Genomic DNA, 24,252 nt, shown 5'->3' on the forward strand with positions numbered 1-24,252 from the left:
TAGACTGAAAGAAAGGCCAGCTTAACATTGTAGCAGCTTGGCAACCAGGCACTAAGAGAGGGGGTGTAAAAAATGAAAAAAGCCCTGTGTTTTCCCTTGAGCCTCTTCTTCCCTCCATCTCTGACCCCCCGTCTTTCTACCCTCTCTCTGTCTCTCTGATTCTCTCCTCTAAGCTGGCTGATGGCAGTGAGGTTGGAGACCCTGGCTGAGTGGAACTCATTACAGACTCCCTTCATTTCCATTCTGAGTGGGGCCTGTAGAGAGAGTGTGCACCAGGGCATTGAGGTGCACTCACACAGGGAACAGGGTGAACACATTGAGCAAGACACCACTTATGAAGAGTGACGGCCAACAGAAACAGTCTTTAATACCCCCACAGAGGAACTGTCGGGGGGGTAGTATGTTAACCACAGAGAGAATGAAGAAGAGTGGGAGAGACTTAAAGAAGAGAAAGAGCAATGCAGGAAAATAGAAGGACAAGGCAGAGAGCAGGGCAAGCTGTGGGGCTGACACAACAAGAAGGCTTATTTAATAAACATGAGCTGGAGCCCAGTGCAATCGAGTGATACAACGAAAAGCTTATGCAGATGAGAGTCGAACTAATGACTAAATGGAGTGGATAGAGAAAAGAAAAGAGAGGAGGAAGAGATTAAAGAGGGGATGGAACGCAGAGGCAAGAGAGTACTGTTTAAGTGTTTGTGATGAAGTGTAAACAGAGTAGTTTCACTGCAGTGTAGAGAAAGATTTAGTTAAACACAGAGAAGGAGGGGAAAACATCTTTCTCCATCGTGCAGCTGTGCAGGTTAACACTAGACAATCAAGGGCAACGTAGCAAGGGTACAGCTTGTATGGCCTTGTATATCCTCAAAAGGAGAGGAAATGTTTAGTGCATTCTGGTCAAGTATTGTTTACGTGCCAATATTTATGCTTCTTCCCATTTTAGTATGCTGAAGGGTTTATGATGGTGATATTAAGCTGCACAAAAATTCTTCATCTCTCATACGACCTTAACCAGAGTGAAAATGAGCAGAAACAAACTAGACAAACACTGATACTCTGATGTTTGTTGAAGCACCTCATCAGCCACAAGTCAACAAACATCAGACTAATTCACACCAATTACAGAGAAGCATTTGTGCATCAATGAGTGTCATTACAGATAAGGGGCCCCAAGCTTTAAAGGCATACACAACGTAGAGCTTTTCGATAGTTTGTGTGTGTGTGTGTGTGTGTGTGTGTGTGTGTGTGTCTGCGTGCAAAAGAGATTGGTCTAGGCTTTTGGAGAAAGAAAGCCGTTTACCTGGAACAGAGGATTATGGGACAACTCCCTGTGGCATGTTGGAAGCTAAGGGGGTCTGGGAAGTCTGGGACTTAAATCAGTTAAGGAAACAGTCACACCTCTCAGAGACCCTCATTGCCACTGTCTCCTCTTTTCCTCTGCGTCTGTCTGCCTGTGCCTTTCACACAAACACACACACTCTTCATCACCCCAAAATGTTTATCCTATCTCCATTCCCTTATTGCAGTTAGTTTTCCTAACTTAATCCATCAGACACTACCTTCTTTTCATGCAGAAGCCATTCTTTTAGTTTGTTCTCCATGTTGTAAAAAAGGCTAAACTCAAAGTTGCAGTTCTGAAATCCATAAAATATGTATAGCATAGATAATTATATATACACATTGTCAATTTATAGCAATAATAAAACTACAATGTATAGCTTTTTATTAATACTTATATTTCAATAAAAATGTGGAGAGGTACTGGCAAAGCCTCCTGTGATACAGACTGAACAGCACTGACAGCGGTGCTGTGATGTTCGCTTCACGCTCTCATAAGTTTTTGAGTGAAGCTTGTCCTTCTAAACAATCACAGAATAAAAATTGTTGGGACTTGATCAGCACGCTTTTAAGTATTCTTCACCCATGTAGGCATTATCTGTGACAGGTTAACCTGTTCAGGGGTGTGCAGGGGTGAGGCCTATCCCATCTGTCACAAGGCGAGAGGCGGTATACAGCCTGGACAGGTCGCCAGTCTATCCCAGGGCCAGAAAACCATTTATAAGCAGATGAATACACCAATTAACTTAACACGCATATTTTTGGACTGTGGGAGGAAACTGGAGTACACAGAGGGGGAGAACATTCAAACTCCATACAGAAAGACTACGGTCTGTCAGGGAAAGCCCATTTAAAACTAATCTACCGGAGGCATCACATACTTGTGCCTTGTCCAAGCCCGCAGCATCTCATAGGTATGCATAAGGTACCCTTTCATGTCCACATGTGACGCACAGGATTTGGCAATTTCTGGGTGGTTAGAAGGCCAAGCCTAGAACAAAAAGTTTTGTTCTCACCTTTTTCTGTGTCATGGGAAAACCTCAACGGAACCTCCCCACAAGATAAGTCATAAAGCATATAGCTACTAAAAACACTTTACTATAGCTTTAAGTGAGAGAGTGCTGTTTATTTGTTCCTGTGATTCTTATTACTAAATATTTTAAAGAGTTATTCAAAATGATTAGAACTGACATCAAAATATATCTCCCATGACAATCTAATGGGAGAATGAATGTGCTGCTCTGCTATTGTGGGATTTGTTTTCTGCCCAGTTCTGCCATGATATGGAAAAATTGCAGACAAATTAGTGATAAGAGATGAGACTTTGTCCAGGCTAAAACAGCATCCATATGAAGTCACTGAAGGGTTTGCATTCATAGCATCAGTGACAGCTTTGTCCTCCCCAGTATATCGAGGGACTACAAAAAAATGCTGCAGTGAGATGAGAGAGAGAAGAAGAGATGTGGGTGGACGCCAAATAGAACACTCCTACTCTAAAGTGGGACAGTCTGTTGGCAGCATGAAGTCTGCATGTGTGTGTATGTTAGCGTGTGGCACAATTGTTTCTGTTCCCGTGTTATAAAATGTTTGCATTCCACACTTCTTTTTCTTCTTCTTCTTCCTGTCCAGAGAGTGTGGGTGGATTATTCTTTGTGTGTGTGTCTATTTGTGTTATTAAATTCACACAGTTAATGTGAGCTGGCGTATGTGTGTCTCTCAGTGTGAGTGGGAGTAAGAGAGTATGTGCCACACTGAGTTTAATTAGCCTGCATGGTGCTAGCAGGGCTGTGGTCAGACAGGGCTATGACAGGTGGCCTCTGCTCCTTCGGGGGAGTCCAGCCCCCACCGTGTCCCCTCACCTGCTGGCACAGCCGTGGCCTTGACTGATAGGGAGACAGGGTTTACCTGCATGGCCCTCCACTCGAGGAAGGCTAGAGGATGGTTAACACTAATCGCTAACATGCTGCCTTTTGCCTGCCTGGCCTAGTCGCTCAACAACAGGGAGGGCAAAGCCTTTAGAAGAGGGGATTCTCTGTCCTTTAAGTGAGTCAAACTGGGAAAAACAGGGCTCAGCTGTACTGCTGCAGCAGGGACTCTGGAGTAAGACCAGGTCAAGAGCTGATAACAATATTATGGCTCAGAGAATGAACAAGGGAGAAGGACACAGGATAGTGAGTGCCAGGTGGCAGCAGTGGCATGTCTGTGCCACCTGTCCTGGGGAATATGAACCCTTCTCACTCCTCCTGTTCTCCCAATGTGGGATGACACTGGCTCTGTCTGCTTGGTTGGCTTTCTGGCTGTCATCATGTCCATCTATCTGTCTGGCTGTCTGTCAGCCTCACTACTAGTCAGTTAAACAGTCAGTCAGTCTCCCTATTTGTCAGCCTGTCTGTTAGCCCATTAGTCATGCCTCTGACTGCTGCCTGCTCAAACAGCTTGCTATCACCACCTGTATTAATCATGTCCTCTCCAATTTAATGTTTACCTCCATTCATCCATATGTATCCATTTCTCTGCCACTTATCATCTGGGTTTATCACCATGCTCTTTTCTGTCTCCTTCACTATGTTACAGATCTATCTCTCTTTCCTTAACTCCTTCTCTAACAATTCTTCCTTCCTTCTTTTTCTTAGCCCCCTGGCCTGGGTTCAGTCAAGGCAAGGGCACTAATAAGCTTTAGTTATGCACAAGCTATCATGGCAAACAGTCATTTCAATTACAGCAACCACATGTGTACACCCTGACACACATGCACATTACACACAAACAAAGATACACAAATAAGTACATGCACAGTGCAACAGAAAACAATACCTCCAGCAAAACACAAAGATACAAGAGCTTTTTTCATTCACTGCCAGCTACATTCAACTTCAAACAGGTCTTCCACATGCTTAATATGCACAGTCTCCACTCTGCAGTCTCTTAGAAAGGAAATGACTCTTACAAAACACTGCGCCTGGATTGAAAAATGACTATGAAGACATAGGGGCTTGTGCTGGGGGTAACATTTCCTGACACTGACTTGGCAACAGGAAGCAGTTTGGAGAGGCACTGCTAGCATAGCCTAAAGCTTCAACTCCACTGGTGTGTGGAGTACAAAGTGAAAGTGCCCAAAGACACAGAAGAATGCATACACACAAGCACGAGTGCACATAAACAATCTGACAAATGCATACATATACACACACTCCTACACACATGTACACGCAGAGGACAGCAGAAACTCCTCCTGCCAGCCCTGCACCATCTGTCTCTCTGTCTGTGCTTCACAGCCGTGCCCAAACAGGGCCCCAGCAGAGTCAGTGTGAAATTAGCTGCCTTTGTGGGGCTTTGTCTGGTTGTGCATGTCTGTTTGGGTGTACCAGCACGCTTGGTTTAGATGCGTATTTTAGAACATATTTGCTATCAGTCTGTCAAGAGGTAACCCACATTAGAATACTAATGTTTGAGTGTGTTTGTGTACGTAAGAGAGGTGGAGGGACAAAGTAAATCCATGGTCTGATCTAATGGCCATTTCCCCTGACCTCTGAACAACCACTCTGACCTTAGGCCTCTACATACTCCCCCTACACCAGCCTGCAAGTGAGGTGTGGGTATGTATGTGCATGTGTGTTTTACATGCTATTGTCTGGCCAGTGAGTCCCTGGAAGGCTATCTGGCCCTGGTTGGCTATATCTAGCTCCCAGGGTGCTCTTTGATATCCACTCAGCACTATGACCTTTCATGACCTTTGACCTGACCTTCTAACCCCAGGCCTATGAGAGCTCCGTCCTCCTCCTTTCTGCCTACTAATACGTGATAAATCATGTCTGCTCTGACACCATTCTGGTTGCATGTGCACACACACAGATACACACACACACACCCCTACTCACTCCAATTATCCCACTGCCACATCATCACCCAACACCCCTCACATTAATGAGTCCAGAGGTTAAAGGTTGTTGACATTCCTCTCACGCTCCTGTCTGAACACTGCTGCATGGCCCACACACACTCACAGACGCAGACAGACACACACACGTTCATCCACATAAACCATAACAAAATAGAGACTCAGTCACACTCTGTGCTTCAGTACAGCTACAAAGTTTTAAATATGCTTCTATAGGGCCTTCTTACAAACAGAAAGACAAATAGTTTTATCAATCCTTTAGTAAATATTTTACCACACTGACAAAAGAACCAATAAAATATATTTAGAATTCTAGAGTTGAGTAGGTTCTGAGGCTGATTCAGTGTGTGGTCTGAAGCGTTTATAGGACAGTCTCAGCTGTGGCTAGTCAGACTGATGAAGAACGCTGCTGCCTTTTGAGAGATAATAATTGTACTCTTCTTTGCTGTAGAGTCATGGCTAAGAGAAAAACCGTCTGGCAAACAGACAGTTTTACGGTGCAGAGCTTCATCAAACTGTCTGACTACCCAACGGTAAACACGCTAAAACTCATACAAGCAAGCCTTTCACACACACACAAAACAAGCCTAGAGCCAGCAGAGCCTAACCCAGATTGATAACACCAAACAAATCACTCTGTCGATTCCCCCGACTGCTTACAGGAATACAGCTTTATCAACAGTGACATTTTGATTGTTGCATACTTTACTTACCTAATTAATTTAGAAGTGTTCTAATTCAAATGCCATTAACATTGTACACTGGTTGATTTCAGCCATTATTCCTGCATAGATGAGCAGTAAAGTCAGCAAGCTTGACAAAAGGAAGGAAACCTCTGCTACACTATGCCAAGTGCCCTCTGCTGGCAAGATTAGGTCTAACACCACTCTCTATGCTCCACTACTGTGTGTCTCAGCAACTGGTTACTGGTGAGGAAATTGGCAACAGTCGAAGCCAGAGCTGATAGGCTCTGCTGCCCTTCTAAGACACCCAATCCTCTCCCTAAGGAGAACTGGGCTCCTAACTAACAACACAAAAGAGGAATAATGCAGGAAAAAGGGCTGAGCCAGTCCACTGGGTAATGAGTGTACACTATATAGTGTGTGTGTGTGTGTGTGTGTGTGTGTGTGTGTGTGTGTGTGTGTGTGTGTGTGTGGGTGTGTGTGTGCGTGTGTGTGCATGCGTGCATGCGTGCATGCGTGCGTGCGTGTGTGTGTGTGTAGTGATGTGAGAAGAGCCTAGATTCTTCACTCCCCAGTGAGAAATTGAATGAAAAGAGGAAATGGAAAGAACAGCCTCTGTGTTCAGATAACAACAGTGTGTGTGACAGAGAGAGTGAGTGATGAGAGGTGACTCCTTTCCCTCAATGCTCTGAGTTTATCTATAATGAGTGCATCTATGTGTGTGTGCCCAGGCATGTGTGTCCCCCCGTCGTTTCTCGTCTAATGGCTGACCCCTCACCCTCACTACCAACTCTGGACCAGGCAACAATTGTCTCTTTGAGGCCCAGGGGCCCCTTTGCCCCCCTGTCGGGCTGCTAGTGGTGGTGGTAAAAAGACCAGTCATGGCAGTCAGATCCTGAGCTAAGCTAACAGGATTAGAGGAGCCAGGGCTAAAAGGGGAGGAGTGCCCTGTCTGTCTCTTGAGGATCAAAAATCACACTTGGCCTCAGCCCTTAGAGCAGCAGATGACAAACTTGCAATATACCTAGAGGTTTGAGTGAGAGATTCGAGCTACTTGAGACAGTTGCCACCTTGAATTCTACAAACAGCAGTAAAAGTCAAAGAAAAAAAACATGTTTCATTCATTTCAGCTGTAAATGCCCCTTTAGGAAGGCAATTGCCTAAACTTTACCTGCTCTTTGTGGCCAACACTAGAAGTAGGACTTGCAGAGCTCATTTAAAATGAATCTAATGCGTTCCATGAGCTGAAACCAAATCAAGCCACTTCAGACCAGTTTACATGTCGCTCTAATGACGGCTGGCTAAATCACATTGGGTTAATGAATTTAGGGAGTCTCTAATCAAATCTCTGTAATCTAGCAACAAGACTGACATTTGTGTCTAGGAGAGAGAGAGAGAGACAGAGAGAGAGAAAGAGAGAGAGACAGAGACAGAGAGAGAGAAAGAGAGAGAGACAGAGAGAGAGACAGAGAGAGAGACAGAGAGAGAGACAGAGAGAGAGAAAGAGAGAGAGAGAGAAAGAGAGAGAGACAGAGAGAGAGACAGAGACAGAGCGAGAGAGAGTAAGTGTGTAATGATAACAAGAGGAAATAAATCCATATGGAGCCAGGTGAGGCACAGAAATTCTGTCTACATACTTCTGGTGCAGAATGAAACAGGGTGTCAGGGTTTTTCTAAAATATAATAATAAGCATGACTACATCAAAGTGTGGGAGTTAAGAAATGAGAAAGAGGGAGAGAAATGAGAGAACTTACAAGCATGTGTATGAGAGTGCATGCATGCAAACATGATTACACATCTGGCAGCCTAAAGAGTGAGGTTCCACGGTGACCCTATTTAGCTCTCCATAATATACTCACACTCTCATTACCACCCAGCTTTCTAAGTGTGTGCATGTCTGCATGTGTGTGTGCGCATGCATGCGTTATTCTAGCTGCTTCTCCCATTATGCTGTGTTTAAACATGAGAGCTCTTTGAGATGAGAGAGCTGCATGAGGGGATCAAACAACCACACGTACGCAAACACAGTCAAGCATACACAAACACACAACTCTTCAGCGTGCTTATACATACACAATCTCACACACACCAATAGAGAGACAAGAATGCAATACACCCCCCTCCTAGTGCTCTGATTAATAAAGGTCAATTAGCAATTATAATTTCCATATTTAATCAGTCCCCTGTGGTGTTGCTCTGTGGCCTGAGCTTTGACAACTGGCTCTCTCCCCCTCTCTGTTTTTTTTCCTCTTATCTGCTGCTCTCCTTTTTCCTCTTTTGCTTTATGTCACGCTCCTTCGCTCTTCCCATCTCCTACGTCATTAACATCTGAGCATCCCTCCCTTCTCCATCGCCTCTTCTCCGAGCCCCTCCCTTCTTACCATGTCATCCCTCCATCCTCCCCTCCCCCCTCTCTCTTCTCCCTGTATCTTTCCTCTCTCTCTCTGTATCCTCTCTCACTGATGAATGCCTCCCCTCATTAATCTTGATGTTTTTCCTCTTGCTGTGTTCTTCCACAGGCCTTCAAACCTCTCACTAATTGCAATTAATCACTGAGGGAAACAGACGCTGGGAACAAAGGCAACCTGAGGGGTGTAGGATGGTGAGGGGCATGAATCTGTACATGTGCATGTGTGTGTGTGTGGGTATCAGTGTGCATGTGTGTGTGTCCCCATATGTGTACAGCGGGGTGGGGATTTGATGATGCTGTCAGTCAGAGTGCCACACAAATGTTGGGAGTCTGCAAGGCTCTGACATCAACCTTAGGCTGTGTCTGTGCATAAGACAGAGACAGGAATAATGTGCATGTGTGCCTAAATATGGGGGATTTCAGCATGTCATACATTAAGTTCCTAACCCTGTCACAGCTCGCCGTAGCATCTGTCTAACCCCTCTGTGTGGCGAGGACAGTGAGCGCTCATAAAAAAAACAAAGAGAACAGGAGAGCAAAGAGAAAAAGAAAGCAGCTGCAACTTGCTTTATCAAGACTGTTAGCTCCACTTGTATAGAACCTGCAAAATCATCTGTTATCTCAGAGGGGAGAACACTGCAGAAATGACAGGCACCAGTAATATTAAAAAACAAACATGACAATTTCAACACAACATTTCAACCCTCTTATTCTGATGCTTGTTTGAACATCATGATTACCAAACTCTGTGGGGGGTTATCCACCGCCAACTAATAATCACTCTCTTTTCTGTCCCTCATCCCTGGCCCAGTTGGGCCTTCGTTTTTTTATGTATCCACACAACAGCTCACTGAAAACACACACCGTTTCAAGAAACATACACACATGCACAAAAAGACAATATCTGTAACTGTTCAGCTGAATCAGAAAGAAACGTTTAATGCGTGTATTTTTGCTAGTGTTTACATGTGTGTGTAAAGCACATTTATCCATCACAGCTATCTGCATCACTTATCAGCCACAAGCCAGGAGAGAAAAAAAACAGACACTCAAAACAAAATGGAGATGAAATGAAAAGAAACCACAAGTCATATGTTCCACTCGGTAGAAACAGGCGATAACGCATGCATGCACGCACGCGCGCGCGCACACACACACAACCACAGAGCACAGGCTCAAAGTATACTTCTACAGTATAGTCGCACATGAGCAGTGACAAATCTATCAAATAATCAAAGGGAGCTGATACAGGGAAAAGATGTGAGGCTTTGGTTTGTTTCACACAAGCCTGTTGTGCTCCAAATACAGTCCAGGATGCAGCAGAGTGTCCAACACAACAGACTTCAGCTCCACCACAGACTACAGCTTCACTAGGACAGGATCATTTTAAGTAGCTTTGAGCTTCTGCATATGGGGCACCAGAGTGACAATAACAAAATCAAAGCTGATCTGATATGTTCTGTAGAATCAACACAATCGTAAGACCCCCTACGTAACCCTGGGCACACAACATCAGCCTCCATCTGCAAGATCTGAGGGACAGTAGTGCTAAACAGGGAGTGATGAAAAGAAGATGGAGACAGCATGAAGTATACCACCTAATAAATTGATAAGATGTGGGGCAGGTGCTGTGCTAATGCTCTAGGAGGTGTTGGCCTACCTCCACTTGCCTTTTCTGACTACTGTAGTATTTTCTGTCGCTCATTTTTACATTCTCCCATTATGACAAACAAAAGGAAATAAAACTGGTATACAAAAATAAACATAAACAATACGTCTAAGTATGCACTCTCTAGAGTGAATACTTAATACATTCGCTCTTTTTCTATACAGAAATGTCATTGAGTTCTTGATAATGGCAGCACAGTACACACTGCTAGGCCCTCCACCTCTGTTATACTGCAGCTTCATCTGTCACTGCTGCTGTCACACTTCAAAGCCCAAAGCATATTGAGCTGTTTTTCATTTCTAGTAAACGTGGAGTGGGAGGAGATCTTTACTGAAAGCCTGGAGGAAGCTCTATTAAGTCTCTACTGTTCTTTACCTGACAATCCCTTAACTTCAAGAAATGACAAAGCCTTCCTCCCAAAAACACAACACCAACCCTCCCACCCCACACAAACACCAACACATTCCCTTGACAATTCCTTCCCAGCAGGCTCCACTCAGGCTTTATTCATTTTTTATATTTCACCTCCTGTGAGTCTATTGCTCGGCACGCAGCAATCGCTGCACTTAACCCATTATGCTAGGTAACGCTCCCTAGAATGGTCGCTCCCTCCCCGGGATAAATTATTAACTTCCTCCTCATCCCACCATTTATCACTGAGCCCCATCGAGCAGAACGGGAGAACCATTGCTCATATCCATGGCAACAAGGGCCCATTTGTGCAGCAGTTGAATGCTGTTGATGATGAGGGGAGAGACGATGAAGAAAAAAGATGAATTATACCTGCTTTTATAAAGCTCTCTATTGTTAGCATCAGATCCGGCTCTCTTTACACTTGAGTATTCTTCCTCCGCCACTGTCATCCTTCATCCACCCTTATGTCCAGTCCCCTGCCTTTCCATCTCTGGCTGCTCTCGCCTTATTCACGCCACCCAACTCACTCCTTAAGTCTGAGATGGCAGCAGTATGGGTAATTAGATCAGAGCTTTTCTCTAGTCTCCATGGAGATGAATCATACAGTCAGGGTGACAGTATGAGCTTTAGCGCAACGTGGTAACCTAATCAGAACATTTGAACCCCGGCCAGAGCGGCAACATAACCTAATAATGCCAACATGAACCTGCAGTGACCTGCATCCCTGCGCACAGCAGTGCATACAGACAGGGGTGACAAGCAGGCCTGTTTAAACACATTAGATCATATCGCAGGATGTGTGTGTGTACGTGTGTAGAAGGCCCTCACAGGTGTCCTAATTCATGAGCAATCGTAGCCCATGAATTATTAAACACAAAATGCAAATCTACTCCTTTGATCATTTACATTCATGTCTAACAGCATTAATTAATCAAACAAACCTTTTCTTTATTCACAGTGGACCAGGGAAAAAACCACCAGCAGTCAGCGCACACAAACAGGCATAAGAAACATACAGAATGCAGGCATACAATATACACACACTAAACAAGTTCACTAATCACACCATTTAGCAACATCTGAAGAAACTAAATTCTGTGTGCTGAGCAAGTGAGCATAACTCAACCTTGGACCGACCACATGGTGAAGGTGACTTAGTATCTCTTCACGTGAGATTACTCTAATCTCCTTTAGTAGCTACATCCACTGTATGCTAATGCAGTATCCACATAAACAGCGAGCGATGTAAGCATAAGCGCTGTTGAACAATGACAACGTGCATGGCTGCGATAGTAAGAAGGCTATGTTGTTGCAGATACGGGATGTACTGTAATGCTCCAACACATACATGAGTATATATACAGTAGAAGGAGGCACAGAAACACATTCATTCAAAAAGAGTTCTCCTGTCAGAGTGCAGACAGACGGTTGCTAATGGCTCTGATGGATAACACAAACAAGCACATACACACACAGAAGAGACACAAACCACAGCAGAATTATCAGAATTTCATCCGGTTTTTTTGATATGCTCGCTCTGAGAGATGGTCCTCATAAACAGCCACTCTTCAGCTGACCACTTGTTTATAGTAACAGTATCATACACAGAAGGAAAGTTCATAAAAAAAGAAACAGATCTACCTCCCTCCTCCTCACTATATGTCCACATCTGTCTTTCTCTCTGGTTTCTCTCATTAGGAGGTCTTCTCCTGTGCTTAAACTGCAGGCTCACCAAACCAACTCCTCTCTTTCTCCTAATAAGTCTGTTTGTATGCAGTGCACACTTGTATAGGCCTCATCTCACACAAACACAGACTCCAATACATACACAGCCAAAGTCTTATAACACCCTGCAAGCTCCACTCCCCTTCTGTCACAGCCTTCCATCATCAATTTCTCTTCAGCATCAGAGAAAGGCATGTCTGACTTATGGTGGATGTCAATATCGCTAACATAAAGGGGAGTGGGGTGGGGTGCACACCTCGGGCTTCTTTTAGGACACCTCGTAAAACTAAATGATAGTTGAAGGGGATGAGAGACTGTGCAGAAGGCGGGGAGAGAGAGACGGAGGGAGGAAAAGTGAGTGCCGGTTGTTAACATGATGGCAGGCAGCCGTAAATAACTTAGACACAGATCTACAGCATATGGGTGTGACATTTGTTTGTGGGATATGTCTATGTGTGGATGGTAGTATTAATAAGGTTAAAAGGGACTGAGTGGCTAACTGTTGACACCTGCTGTATACAATGTGTGTGTATTTGGCGATTTACGTTAGATCATGGTTGGCAATGTGTATTATCCACAGGCTGATCCCACCAGGGGATTTATGCTAACTGTCAGTGTCCAAAGTGTCCAACGCAGGGCTGTAAATAGCTGTCCGTCTCCGCTGACATTACCAAACTATTTATAAACCTGTCACACAGGACAGAACTGTAACCTTAAACTATCCTTTTCAACTAGGAAAGGAGGAGCGTGTGTGGTAAATGGCCAATGGCCTCTTATACAGCACTTTTATACAAAGCGCTTTACAATGTTGCATGTCATTCACCCATTCACACACCGATGGCAGGGGCTGCCATGCAAGGTGCTCACCTGACCCAGTGGGAGCAAGTTGGGGTTCAGTGTCTTGCCCAAGGACACTTCCGACACCTAGCCAGGAGGGACCAGGAATCAGACCACTGACCCGCCAGTTTGTGGACAACTGCCTTACCGATTGTGCTAAAGCCGTGTGTGACTGTGTATGGTACTAGCATTTCAATGTTGCACAGGTGCAAGGGGGAGTGTTGCGTTTCTAAATATTCATAATACAGAGGAAAGCGGACAGTTTGACACCAGTAGAGATTTACTGTGGTTACTGTAAACTGATACATCACACTATGGTTAGATTGTTGACACGACACACACACACCTGCACAGACACTTACTGACACACACATACACTCAGAGGTGCTTCAAAGTGAGGTCAAGGAGTCAGTGTTGAACTGAGGAGAGGATCAATAGAGCTCTGAGTGTTTGTGCACCTCTTGCTTCCCTCCCACATTTTCTAAGCCTTTTTGAGATCTCTCCATCAGGCTCTCTCACTTTTCCTCTCTCTCTTGCCACCCCCCCACCTGTTTCCTCAAACAAAACCACCACTACTAGCACACATACAGTAGAGCAGAATTTGGCAAAGGCCATAAAATACCACAAATACACAAAAGTTGTGTTATCTCTGCAGCATTGTATGCCTGTGTCTCGGACATGTCCTGAAGGCTGTGTTCCCTCTACAGTGTGAGATTTACAGTGTGGCTGGTGACATCAACTCGCTGGTAGTCCACAAGCAATAGCCTGGATGTGATAGGCAGATGAAAAGAGAACAAGGCAGTGACAGAACGACAAGCAGAGGAGAGGCAGAGCAAACATGTAAGGGACAAAATGCTTTCTTCCCTAGTTTGGAGCATCTCATTTTTTCTCATTAGGGGAACTCATCTGAGCTCAAGGGATAAAAGGAGGACTGATAGCCGGTATTTCTCTCTCGCTCTATCTCTCTTCTCCCTTTTTTTCTCCCACTGTGCACATGCCACGTAATTAATTACACCCTACCATCGCATAGCTTCAACAACCACTGCCGGCTAATTAACAGCACGCCTCAATCATGACCCCACTTCAAGGGTTCTGGATGTGTTTGTGTGTGTGAGTGTGAGAGAGATGAAGGAAAAGGAGGAGCAAGAGTATATGTGTGATATGCTGTGGAGAGGAGGAAAAATCAGCAGGAGAGAGAAAGACAGAAAAATACTGATGAAATAAATGGATGCGATCCAGCTAACAAGAAGTGGTGAGAAGGGCAGAGTTGAGAAAGAACGCAGAAATTAAGATATCAGCACTTTGATGTGACAGACAGATGCTTAAGAGATGAGAGGAGAGAGCCAGTCAGGAGATAGATGGAGTACCTCCTCCCTGCGCCCAGCTGGAGTCTATCAGCCAGGCAGGAGCCAGAGAGGCAGGTGGGGAGTCCTAGCTACATGTGTAGGGGGCCTCACTCTTAACATGTCACGCCCAATCCCCTGAGCCTGCGTGACCTTGGCCAGGCCTCGGTGCCATACCAGGCTCCATGTCTCCTTCTGGCCCAAATACACTCATACTGATCATATCAGGGAGGAAAAAAAATGGAGCCAACTATGGCCTGTACAAGCTGAAAACCACATTCACCACATGTAACATCCGCATGGTTCAGTTGAAATCGAGTGGGAGGGAGCTTTAATATGTTTAGTGTATGTGATTACATTAGTGTTAGAGTCATAATATTCTTCACCCACGTCACACACATTGAGAACTGAAGCCCAGTGGGGTAATCGTAACATTAATAGTGCTTGACTGGATTTAGCCAGACACACACACACGCACACACACACACACACACACACACACACACACACACACACACACACACAAACACACACACACACGCGCGCGCGCACACACACAAACACACACACGCATGCACACAAACATGTTTCCTGTGTATCTGCTAAACAGGTTATGTAGGGAATGATGAAAGAAGATGGGGAATGAGAAGATGAAGAGGAAAAACAGAAAACGGGACCACAGGGGAAGTAAAATATATGAGAACAGGAAAATGTAATAAAACAAAGATGAGCTTGAGTGATAAAAATGTCACAAAGTTGCACAATACTAACTAATAACTAATAATTAACTGTAAAAATACAATTTTATGAAAATTCAATTAATAAAAGAAATTTTAAAAAGTCTTTACCATTGAAAAATATATGTATAAAAGTGAAAACAAACCTTTTCTGCATCTAGTTTTGCCAACTCAAAAATGCTTGCGCTGGCCTTGGCACGAGACAACATCCCCATAATTCATGTTTTAAAATAAAAACTTCTGTAAAATTAGTTTGCACAGGGTGACTGTTTTTACCAGGAAGACATAATAAGTCAAGGTCAGGGAATAATTCATAATTCAATTCAAAAATTTTGAGAAATGTTTCAGTCTGGAAATGGGAAATTGTTTGTGCTATTTAGTGGCTGATGTTTCTACACCAAGGTGTACATTAAAATGTTAAGAAGGACAGAAAAGAGATTGTGGTGATGTTAACATTTTCAAGTTCAGCCACCAGATTAATATTTACTGGAATTGTATTTAATTTCTATCAGAGATAAATACAAGGCAATTGTGAGGTTTTGTTTAGTTTCTTCACAACAATAATACAACTGTATTCAGAAAAAAGAAAGAGCCACTAGAACACATCAAAGGGTAAATTCAAAAAATTGTATAACAGGAAGGAGAGAGAAGGAGTGAGAGTGAAACACAAAGTACTAGTAATGGGCCACTAGCAAAGTAGAGAGGCCATGTTCGCTGTCAGCCATTAACATGGCCAGGACTAAATAATTCACCGCACTCTGTCACCTTACACAAGCCTGGGCTAGCTCAGACTAAGGAGGTCTGCGCGTGTATGGGTGTAGGAGTGTGCATGTAAATGAACGGCCTGCAGGAGGTGGGGAAGGAGGATTCCGTCGAATAAAGGGCTCAGGATTGCCATCCTGTGGCTAGAACAAGTAACAAATTGTGTACAAGCAATTTCTGCTGGTAGCGCTCTCTGTCACACACACACTAACAAGTATAGTGTTTAAATCAATCTGAACAGCATGCATACAAATGGTGTACAAGCTCTAACCTTTAGATACCATTTAAGTGTAATGTGCAGTAGCAAGCACACATGTATATATGTAAACATACAAACACATACACTGTGCACAAACATAAAAAGACAAGGAAAAACAGAACTGTTTTGTGTAGAGGAAGCTGATTTCCATGCATCCTGCTGGTTTACTATGGAACAGGAGAGGCTGGTTAGCAGGAGCAGCTGGGCAAACAATACAACCTCACCTGGAGTCATTTACATGGATTGTGTGTGTGTGCGTGTGAGAGAGAGCGCGCACGCACGCTTGTTATGTTGAGAGGGGTGTCTCCTGTTGCTGCTCTTCTTCATCATGTTCCTGAAAGTGCCGTTGGCAAGGAAACCAAAGAGAGAGGGAGAGACATGAGAGACAAGTCAAGGAGCATGATTTCGGGTGAAAGAAAAACAAAATGGGGAAGAAAAGGCAGATAAACGAGAGAGGGAAAATAAAAGCAGAGGATCTTGGAAGAGAATTAGGGATTGGAGAGAGATGGAGGAGGGAGTTAACAGAGAGGAGACAAAGAGCATGTGACAGTGCGACCCATGCCTCCCACTGACAAGCTTTATTACAGTCCCACCTGCAGCGAGACAGCAAAAAGCACTTAGCTTCAGCCAAATCGCCTGACACTGGAGGACTGGAACAAGAGAGGGAATGAGAGAATAAAGAGCAAAAAGAGAGGAAAGGAGACTGGAGGTGTCAAAAGGGAGGCTGGGTGAAAAGAAGGGATGACTGAAGTCACTGAGTTGCAGTAAGAGAGGGAGGAAATGTAAAAAAGGGGAGATAAATGAATAAAATATCAAAAGAAAATACACTGCTCTGTTTCTAGACTAACAGCGCTGTTAGTTGTGTTTGCATTCAAACATTTTGCTTGTATAAAATATCCCTGCTTTTACTTACATTTAGGCATGGATGGATGTGCTGAAGCTGCAGATTGTTGTGGTTTTCTGTTACATTATAAGGTGTATTTATTTTTGCCCATTGGCTGTAAACACACACACACACACACACACACACACACCTGCTGACAGCTCTGACTGTGCAGGCAGTCAGGCTTAATCCTGCTTGAACACCTGTTTCCTGAGGAATGTGAGGTCGAGGGTCAGAGTCAGGAGGTCTCTCACTAAGTGGTCAGCGTTTTCAGAGCAAATGCTGATGCATGTCTGTAACCTGACCTCACTGTTCTACACTGAGCCTTAACCTCACACCGGGCAGCCTCCCCAATACCTAATATTGCGTCTTGCAAGCCTGAAATGTTTGGTCTATGTATTTGGTCTATGCTGTACAAAGATAAATATTCACCCATGAACAGCACAACCTCAGATGCTATTTGTTGTAATCATTTAGAGCAATTCATGCAATCTGTAAGGGGGAAAATATAAAGTAGATGAAATGAAGAGAGGAATAATACTTCCTGAACGGTGACAGCTAGCATCTATTAGTGCTACCGGCCTGATGATGTATCTGCTAATGAGCTATGGCCATGCAATGATGTGCTCTGCTTGCTGTGAATCTATAGGTTTCTCCCCAAGCCTACTTTTTCTGGCTCCTATGCTCTGTATGGAAAGACACAGTCATTAAATCAAATCTGAAGGGAAGACGAAATAGTGGGAGAGATACAGAGAAAGAGAAGGAGTATAAGGTGGGAAAAGGGGGTTAACTGCCTGCTTCTCAGCCTTTTGGAGAAAGGAATGTGCTGGAGAGGGTACAAATCAACCAGGATTGACTGCACAATAAGGTCAGTGTGACCAGAGGAGAATCCTGCCTCGATTCCTAGACAAACTACACACACACACACACACACCCGTGCTTGCATACACACAAACAAACATATTAAACACCCAAATGCAAACACAGTGAGAGATTGAATAGGGGCATAACCCCATGCCCACCCTGTGAGTGGCTAATAACTATGGCACAGTGCCAAACCCACTGTCTCCTGACTAATTCCCATATGCCCGCCAGGAGTGGCGCCACTCCGCAGAACGAAGCTCTGTTTCTGTGATCATTACGTTACTGACTTACTCAAATAGATGGATGGACAAACAGTCATGCAGAACAACCAGCACACTTGCCCCCAAAAACGAAAATATAATGGAACAATGTGAAGGCTGTAAATTATTATTTGTTTATTGAGATCCCCCAACCACCCACCCACCACACACATACACACACCTTAATGCAGAGTCTGCTGGGCTGGAAAAAGAGGGCAGTGAGGTGGCACTCTGCCAAGTGTGGTGCTGCCAAGAGACTTGGTATACCCTGGTCTCCAGTGGCATTTTAATCACATGCACTCACAAACACACACACACACACTTCCATCTGCTGTGCTTCATGGGAGCAGTGGCAAGATTGTCACTGTCATTCGTAGTTAGCCCACCCTCTTGCCATCCCCACTGAGGGGGACAAAAGAAAAGAAGAGAAGAAAGGGAGTGGAGGAGCGGCAGCAAACAGTGGCATTCCTCTCCATGCCTCCTCTGTCACCCTCGGATCTTTCTCTCCTAACACACCCCCTGTTGTCTCTCCATTCAGTGTCCTTGTCCTCCTCTCTCCATCCTGTCCTTCCCCACTTCTCAGCGTACTGCTCCTGTCATCCCTCAGCTGTGTTGTTTCTGGTACTGCTCCTCTCAAGGAGGGGCAGCTGTAAGCACCCTCCCATGGACTGAATGATTCTCATTCAAAGTGCGTGTGGCTGCAATGCATGTGGATTGAACCTGACTGCTCAGATGTCTATGTAAGACTCTTAACGTCAAATGTTAACAGCTGCTAAAACAACCGCTTAGACATAGATTAGACATTATTATTATTAGACATAGATTCTCCTCCTTAGGATATGAGGGTTGCCAGATATTTGGTGTTACCCCCCATCTGTGCCCCAACTGACACCCACACAACATCTTCAGTGCTCCATGCTCCAACAGTGGGTAACTGTAATTGTATTGAACTGTAGCCAAAAGGCACAAGACTACCAAGTCTGCCAAGTCCAGCTGTGCTATTGTAATCAAAATAAACTCAAGCTCATCTCCTGACAAGCACATCTCTGAGATGTGTAATCCTAAGACAAAAGGATGCCAATTCAGCCTCATACAGTATGCATTCATAAACACAAATATGTCAGACTGTATTTACACAGTATGACTAGATTGAGAAGAGAAGATAAAATAGACACAGAAGTTGAGAAAGATTAAATTCACATAATGCAAAGAAAGACAGGCACAAAGTTCCTCACCATAAATTCTGCCATTTCTGATAGTCCTTTGTGTCTCTCTGTCCATTTCTGTGCAGTCAGTGCAGCAGGGAGGGTTACCTTGGTTCTTTGCAACTAATAATTGTATATTGGATGGTGTTTTCAGCCTGAGCAACTACTGATGTATGTGGGGCTTTCTGTTTACTTTTTCATGGATCCAGGCCTAAAGCACAGTGTGGTCAGCCCAGATGTCACATCCTCCCCCTTCTAGCTTGTATCCTGTCTGATAGGGCTCATGACCACAATATGCTGTATCCTGCATATGCATGGACATATTAATTGAGAACTGGCTGTTTCTGTTCTCCATTTGTAAAACATTTCTGAACAGATATTTCATAATATTTCGCTACCACTTAATTTCAACACAGCGTGTGTAACTGCAACTGTCTCAAGTCATCAGCCTCACCCTATAGCCTCACCTTAGCTGCTGTATAGCTATGCATTTAATAATTTAAACCAAGCAACACCTCTTTGCTGCATTCCGTGTGAACACCAAAACCATGTCTTGTGTCACGTTTCTAGCCTCAGCGGAGGAAATGGGCCGTGTCATGTCAGTGCAAGCCACAGTGCAGCACACATGATGGAGAGCACTTAAATAACTCATGAAAACTCTTTTCTAAGGGCACACTACGCTACTGGGAGGAACATAAAGTCTTCTGCATGTGCATGTGTACGTCTGTGGGTGTGTGGTGGCCCCCTTTGTCACGACTGTTTAACAAAGTGCCTTTGAGTGTGTTGTGGTTAAGCTAGAGTACCTGTATGTATGTCAGTTTGGTTGGAAAGAAAGCTTGAGAGAAGTTCCTGTAAACGACAGGGGGGCCCTCGTGGCTAAACAGAAATAGCCTTAGAGAAAAGTGAGAAAGAGGCCTGAGCAGGAGCGAGTGGTATGTGGTGAAGAAAGAGGGTCAAAAAAGGAGGGTGGAGAGATAAGAACATTTGATTAAAAATAAATATATAATTCCTGTTTTCAGTGTAAATGGTTGTAAAAAAAGACAAAGCGAGAGAAGAGAAACCCTGTGAAGAGGCAGTCCAGCTACACTGATAAGAGGAGACAGCAGCACTTTCCACATAAACGCACTGAGTTCCAAAATCCGCTGTAGTGATGGCCTCCCTCAGGGCATATACACACACATACACACACACACACACACACACACACACACACACACACGCACGCACGTCACTTACTTTTTGTGCCTGTGTTGGCTTCTTTATGACATCTTCTACCTCATTTCTCAGTCTCAATTTATCGGTACTATCATCTCCTTTGCCAGTATACCAACAACCCCCTTATTTACATCATTATGGCTGAACACTATACAGTATAATAATGTAAAACAATATGAAAAATGGAACTCCAGATTAAAAAAATATGAGATTTGATTGGGCTAATGTTTGCGTTAACAGCGAAGAGAACTTGCTACAAACAAAGCAGTCAAAGCAGGGTGACGAGATCAAATCATCTGTCCATTTGCAAGAGAAACTGCAGGGAAATCAAAACACTCTCTCCTCTGCCCTAATGCAGCATGTACAGTATGATTGTTCTACCAACAAAATATGAAGAGTTAATCTAGTGGGTAATAGTGTAATAGTGTGTTTAACACTATATTGCCAAAAGTATTCGCTCACCCATCCAAATAAATTAATTCAGGTGCACAAAGCAAGGTCCATAAAGACATGGATGAGTTTGGTGTGGAAGAACTTGACTGGCCTGCACAGAGTCCTGACCTCAACCCGATAGAACACCTTTGGGATGAATTAGAGCGAAGACTGCGAGCACTGTGTATTATGTATTTCATAAACACACTCCTAAACCTCGTGGAAAGCCTTCCCAGATGAGTTGAAGCTGTCATAGCTGCATTATTAAACCCTATGGATTAAGAATGGGACGTCACTAAAGTTCATATGGGTCTAAAGGCAGGTGAGCGAATACTTTTGCCAATATTGTGTATCTACACATATAAGTAAAGGTAAAATAAAATGGTAGTGGAGTTGTGGTTGAGTAGTTAGAAGACAATGAGGTGTTAGGAGACATGGCAGCATAAAACTTAAAAAGAATGCCACCTCAGACCTCATCTTATTCACACCAGGAATGTCACTACTTCCTGTGTTGCCACAAAGTTTGGTTACGAGAACCTCACGCAGAAAAAAGATCAACGGTTGTCCCTCAGCAGTCTCCACAGCACAATGTGTTCTGCACGTTGATTTGGCATGAGTTTTTTACGCTGGATGTCGTTCCTGCTGCAACCCTTTCTGCCACAACCCTCCTATTTTTATCTGGGCATGGGACCGGCATCAAGGTGGCCATTCGTTGCTAGGTGGGGCGAGATTCGAGCCCACAGCCTTTTGCATCCTTGCAGCAAGACACTAAACCCCAAGTTGTTCCCGGTGGGTCATTTGAGCACTTTGCATGGCAGCCACTGCCATCGGTGTATGAGTGTGTGTGAGAATGGGAATTAACACCATAAAGCGTCTTTGATAAAAGCGCAGGTCAGAAAAACATGGGAAATTTAACTGCACTAGTCTGCTCTACCACTCATCAAAAATCTCATTGGCTAGATGTGAAAAGTTATATCACATTAGATATTAAATTATCTGAATGAATAAGATTAGTTAACCACTCCCTGCACCAGAACATGTTCCGCATGTTGATTTTTGAGTTTTTAAGCCAGATGTCCTTCTTACCACAACTCTCCCAGTTTATCTGGGTTCGGGACCAACAAGGTGGCCCTTGGTGGCTGGCCGAGGCTCTACCACTGATCCACCAGGCCTCAAAATTATTTGAATGAATGAAGAGGAGGAAAGCAATAAAATAAAAAAATAAATAAATAATAAAACAAACATTGTGGACTGTCCTGTAGGTTTCGGTAAAGCAAAACTCACTGGAAAGAGGGCAGCCAGCTCGATCTGCTTTCTCTGCCTCCGAGGTTACTGGTCGAGCCTGGGCACCTGTAGGTTGAGGGGGCCCAAAACCCAAGTCTGCCTCCATTCTGGTAGAAGCTGAACCCTCAATCACAGCAGTAGCCTGAAAGATAAAAAACATAATTAACAGCTTTAGCAGCTAATCCACAACAAAGGATAAATCTTTGCACTATTAGGGTGTTAGAGGTAGATTAATTGACTTCAATACAAGCATTCTAGATTAATTACTAGTAACCCACTGTGCAGATTCTGCTCAATACTTTTACTGAAAGGTGCCATGTAAATGTTAGAGTGACATTGTCCCACCATGTTTGGGGTTAGAACAGCAATACTGGCATAATAATCACATCTACGCACCAAAAAAAAAAAAAAAGAAAAAAAAATGGACTCTTGATGCAAATATAGCAATTAACTGCTGACTTACTCCATTGTTAGTGCTACCATTTTTAGCTGCTGTCATACAGCAGCACTCAGATTTCTGCTATAAAAAGACAATAACTAAAGGGGGATGCAGAGCTGGGTGAAGAAGTGTCCCTTCCCTGAAGTGACAGAACCGCAAAACAGGCAGACAGACAGACAGTATCAAAGACTGAGAGAGACAGAGAGAGAGAGAAAGACTTTTCCTGACAGCCCAAGTCTGTTTGGATGTGCTGTCCTCTGCTCCCCTCCATAGCTGAATGAGGAAAGAAGGATGAGGCTTCAGGAGACAAACAAGCTGACCATGAAAAGCAGAGGGAGAAGCAGAGGGTGGCTGTCAGCAAAGGAGGGGGGGGGGGGGAGTTTAAAGGAGGCTGTGATGGCTCCCTCCACTGACGAGTGGCAGAGAGACAGGCAGGGGAGGTGCAGCGCATCTTAAGACAAAAAGGCACCCTGGGCGTATGAAATATACATAGCTCTCAGCTGGAGACAGAGACACAGAGTGACAGAGCAGAGGAGGGCCCTGAAGAATGACGAGACTCCAAAACCCCTTCTAAACACTCACTGCTAAAAATAAAACCGACACATTCCTAATGACTTCTCATGAGGAGCTTTTTTTAGCGTGTGTGTACACGAGCTTGTATTAACACACATAAGTAGTCTTGTGTACGTGAGCATCAAGGTGCATCAGTGCTTCCTCCTACAGTTACAAATTGAGTGGGCAAAACCACAACAGTAGCTATGAAACACAAAACGACTTGTTTCGGCTGTTGGCCTCTATGCAAATCCACCTGCTGGTCAGGGGGATTTTTTGATAGGAACCTTGTTTTAACTGCCTCTCTCAGACCTGCCCACCTGCCTCCTCTTCAAGCCCAGACAGCTGCCTTCACCCTGCCAGTTAAAAACCATTTAAGCAGACCTTACTTAACAATGAAATCACCTTTTGTTCAAGCTAACAATCCACCTCTCCCACGCATTTTCAGTAATGGCTGGGCCGCTGAAGTGTTGGGATTCTCATGCAAGAGTGTGTTTGTGACTAGAGACTGCGTGAAGTAACCTACTTATCCTCCTGTTCAGACATGTTGGGTGTGCCCTCCCAGTCTGTGTCCCTCACGCGTCAGGTGTAAGTAAATAAAGATTGTAGGTAAATAGCCTTGTCTGAGCCTTGAGATTACCTCTAATCGAAAAATAAATATACAACAAAAATGCCAACAGGTTTCCTAACCTTTTCTATCACGCACTGCCTCTTTCAATCTCTTTGGTGTCTGTCTTTTTTTCTTCCACTTTCCTCCGTTTTTCTGAGTTGCACACATGATGGGGCTTGTTTCTGAATTCCCACTGTACTGTATATTAAACTGGGAAAGAAAAGCGGTGATGGCCATGAACCTGTAAAACGTAATTACTGAGATATTCTTGCCTCTCTCCTTCTCCAAAACAGATGACAACACTCAACATGCTGCCCTTAAAGAACTAGCTGGATGCCAGGACACAAATCTGTTGCAATCATTGCCCTCAAATTACTCATTTATGCTACTGTATACAATTAGAAAGCAGCAGGGTTAATTAAAGTATTATTG

At 44.1% G+C, this 24,252-nt stretch overlaps 1 protein-coding gene across 1 annotated transcript in view; it reads right to left on the reverse strand.

Annotated features, from left to right (window-relative positions):
• gse1b (Gse1 coiled-coil protein b) overlaps positions 1–24,252 on the reverse strand; it is a 163,825-nt gene that overhangs the window by 87,489 nt on the left and 52,084 nt on the right. Inside the window, exon 2 of the mRNA XM_067487016.1 lies at positions 22,220–22,361. Coding sequence (XP_067343117.1) covers positions 22,220–22,361 — 142 coding nt within the window. The remainder of the gene's footprint in view (positions 1–22,219; positions 22,362–24,252) is intronic.

Source organism: Channa argus, chromosome 2 (assembly GCF_033026475.1).
Source record: "Channa argus isolate prfri chromosome 2, Channa argus male v1.0, whole genome shotgun sequence".
Taxonomy (NCBI): Eukaryota; Metazoa; Chordata; class Actinopteri; order Anabantiformes; family Channidae; genus Channa; species Channa argus.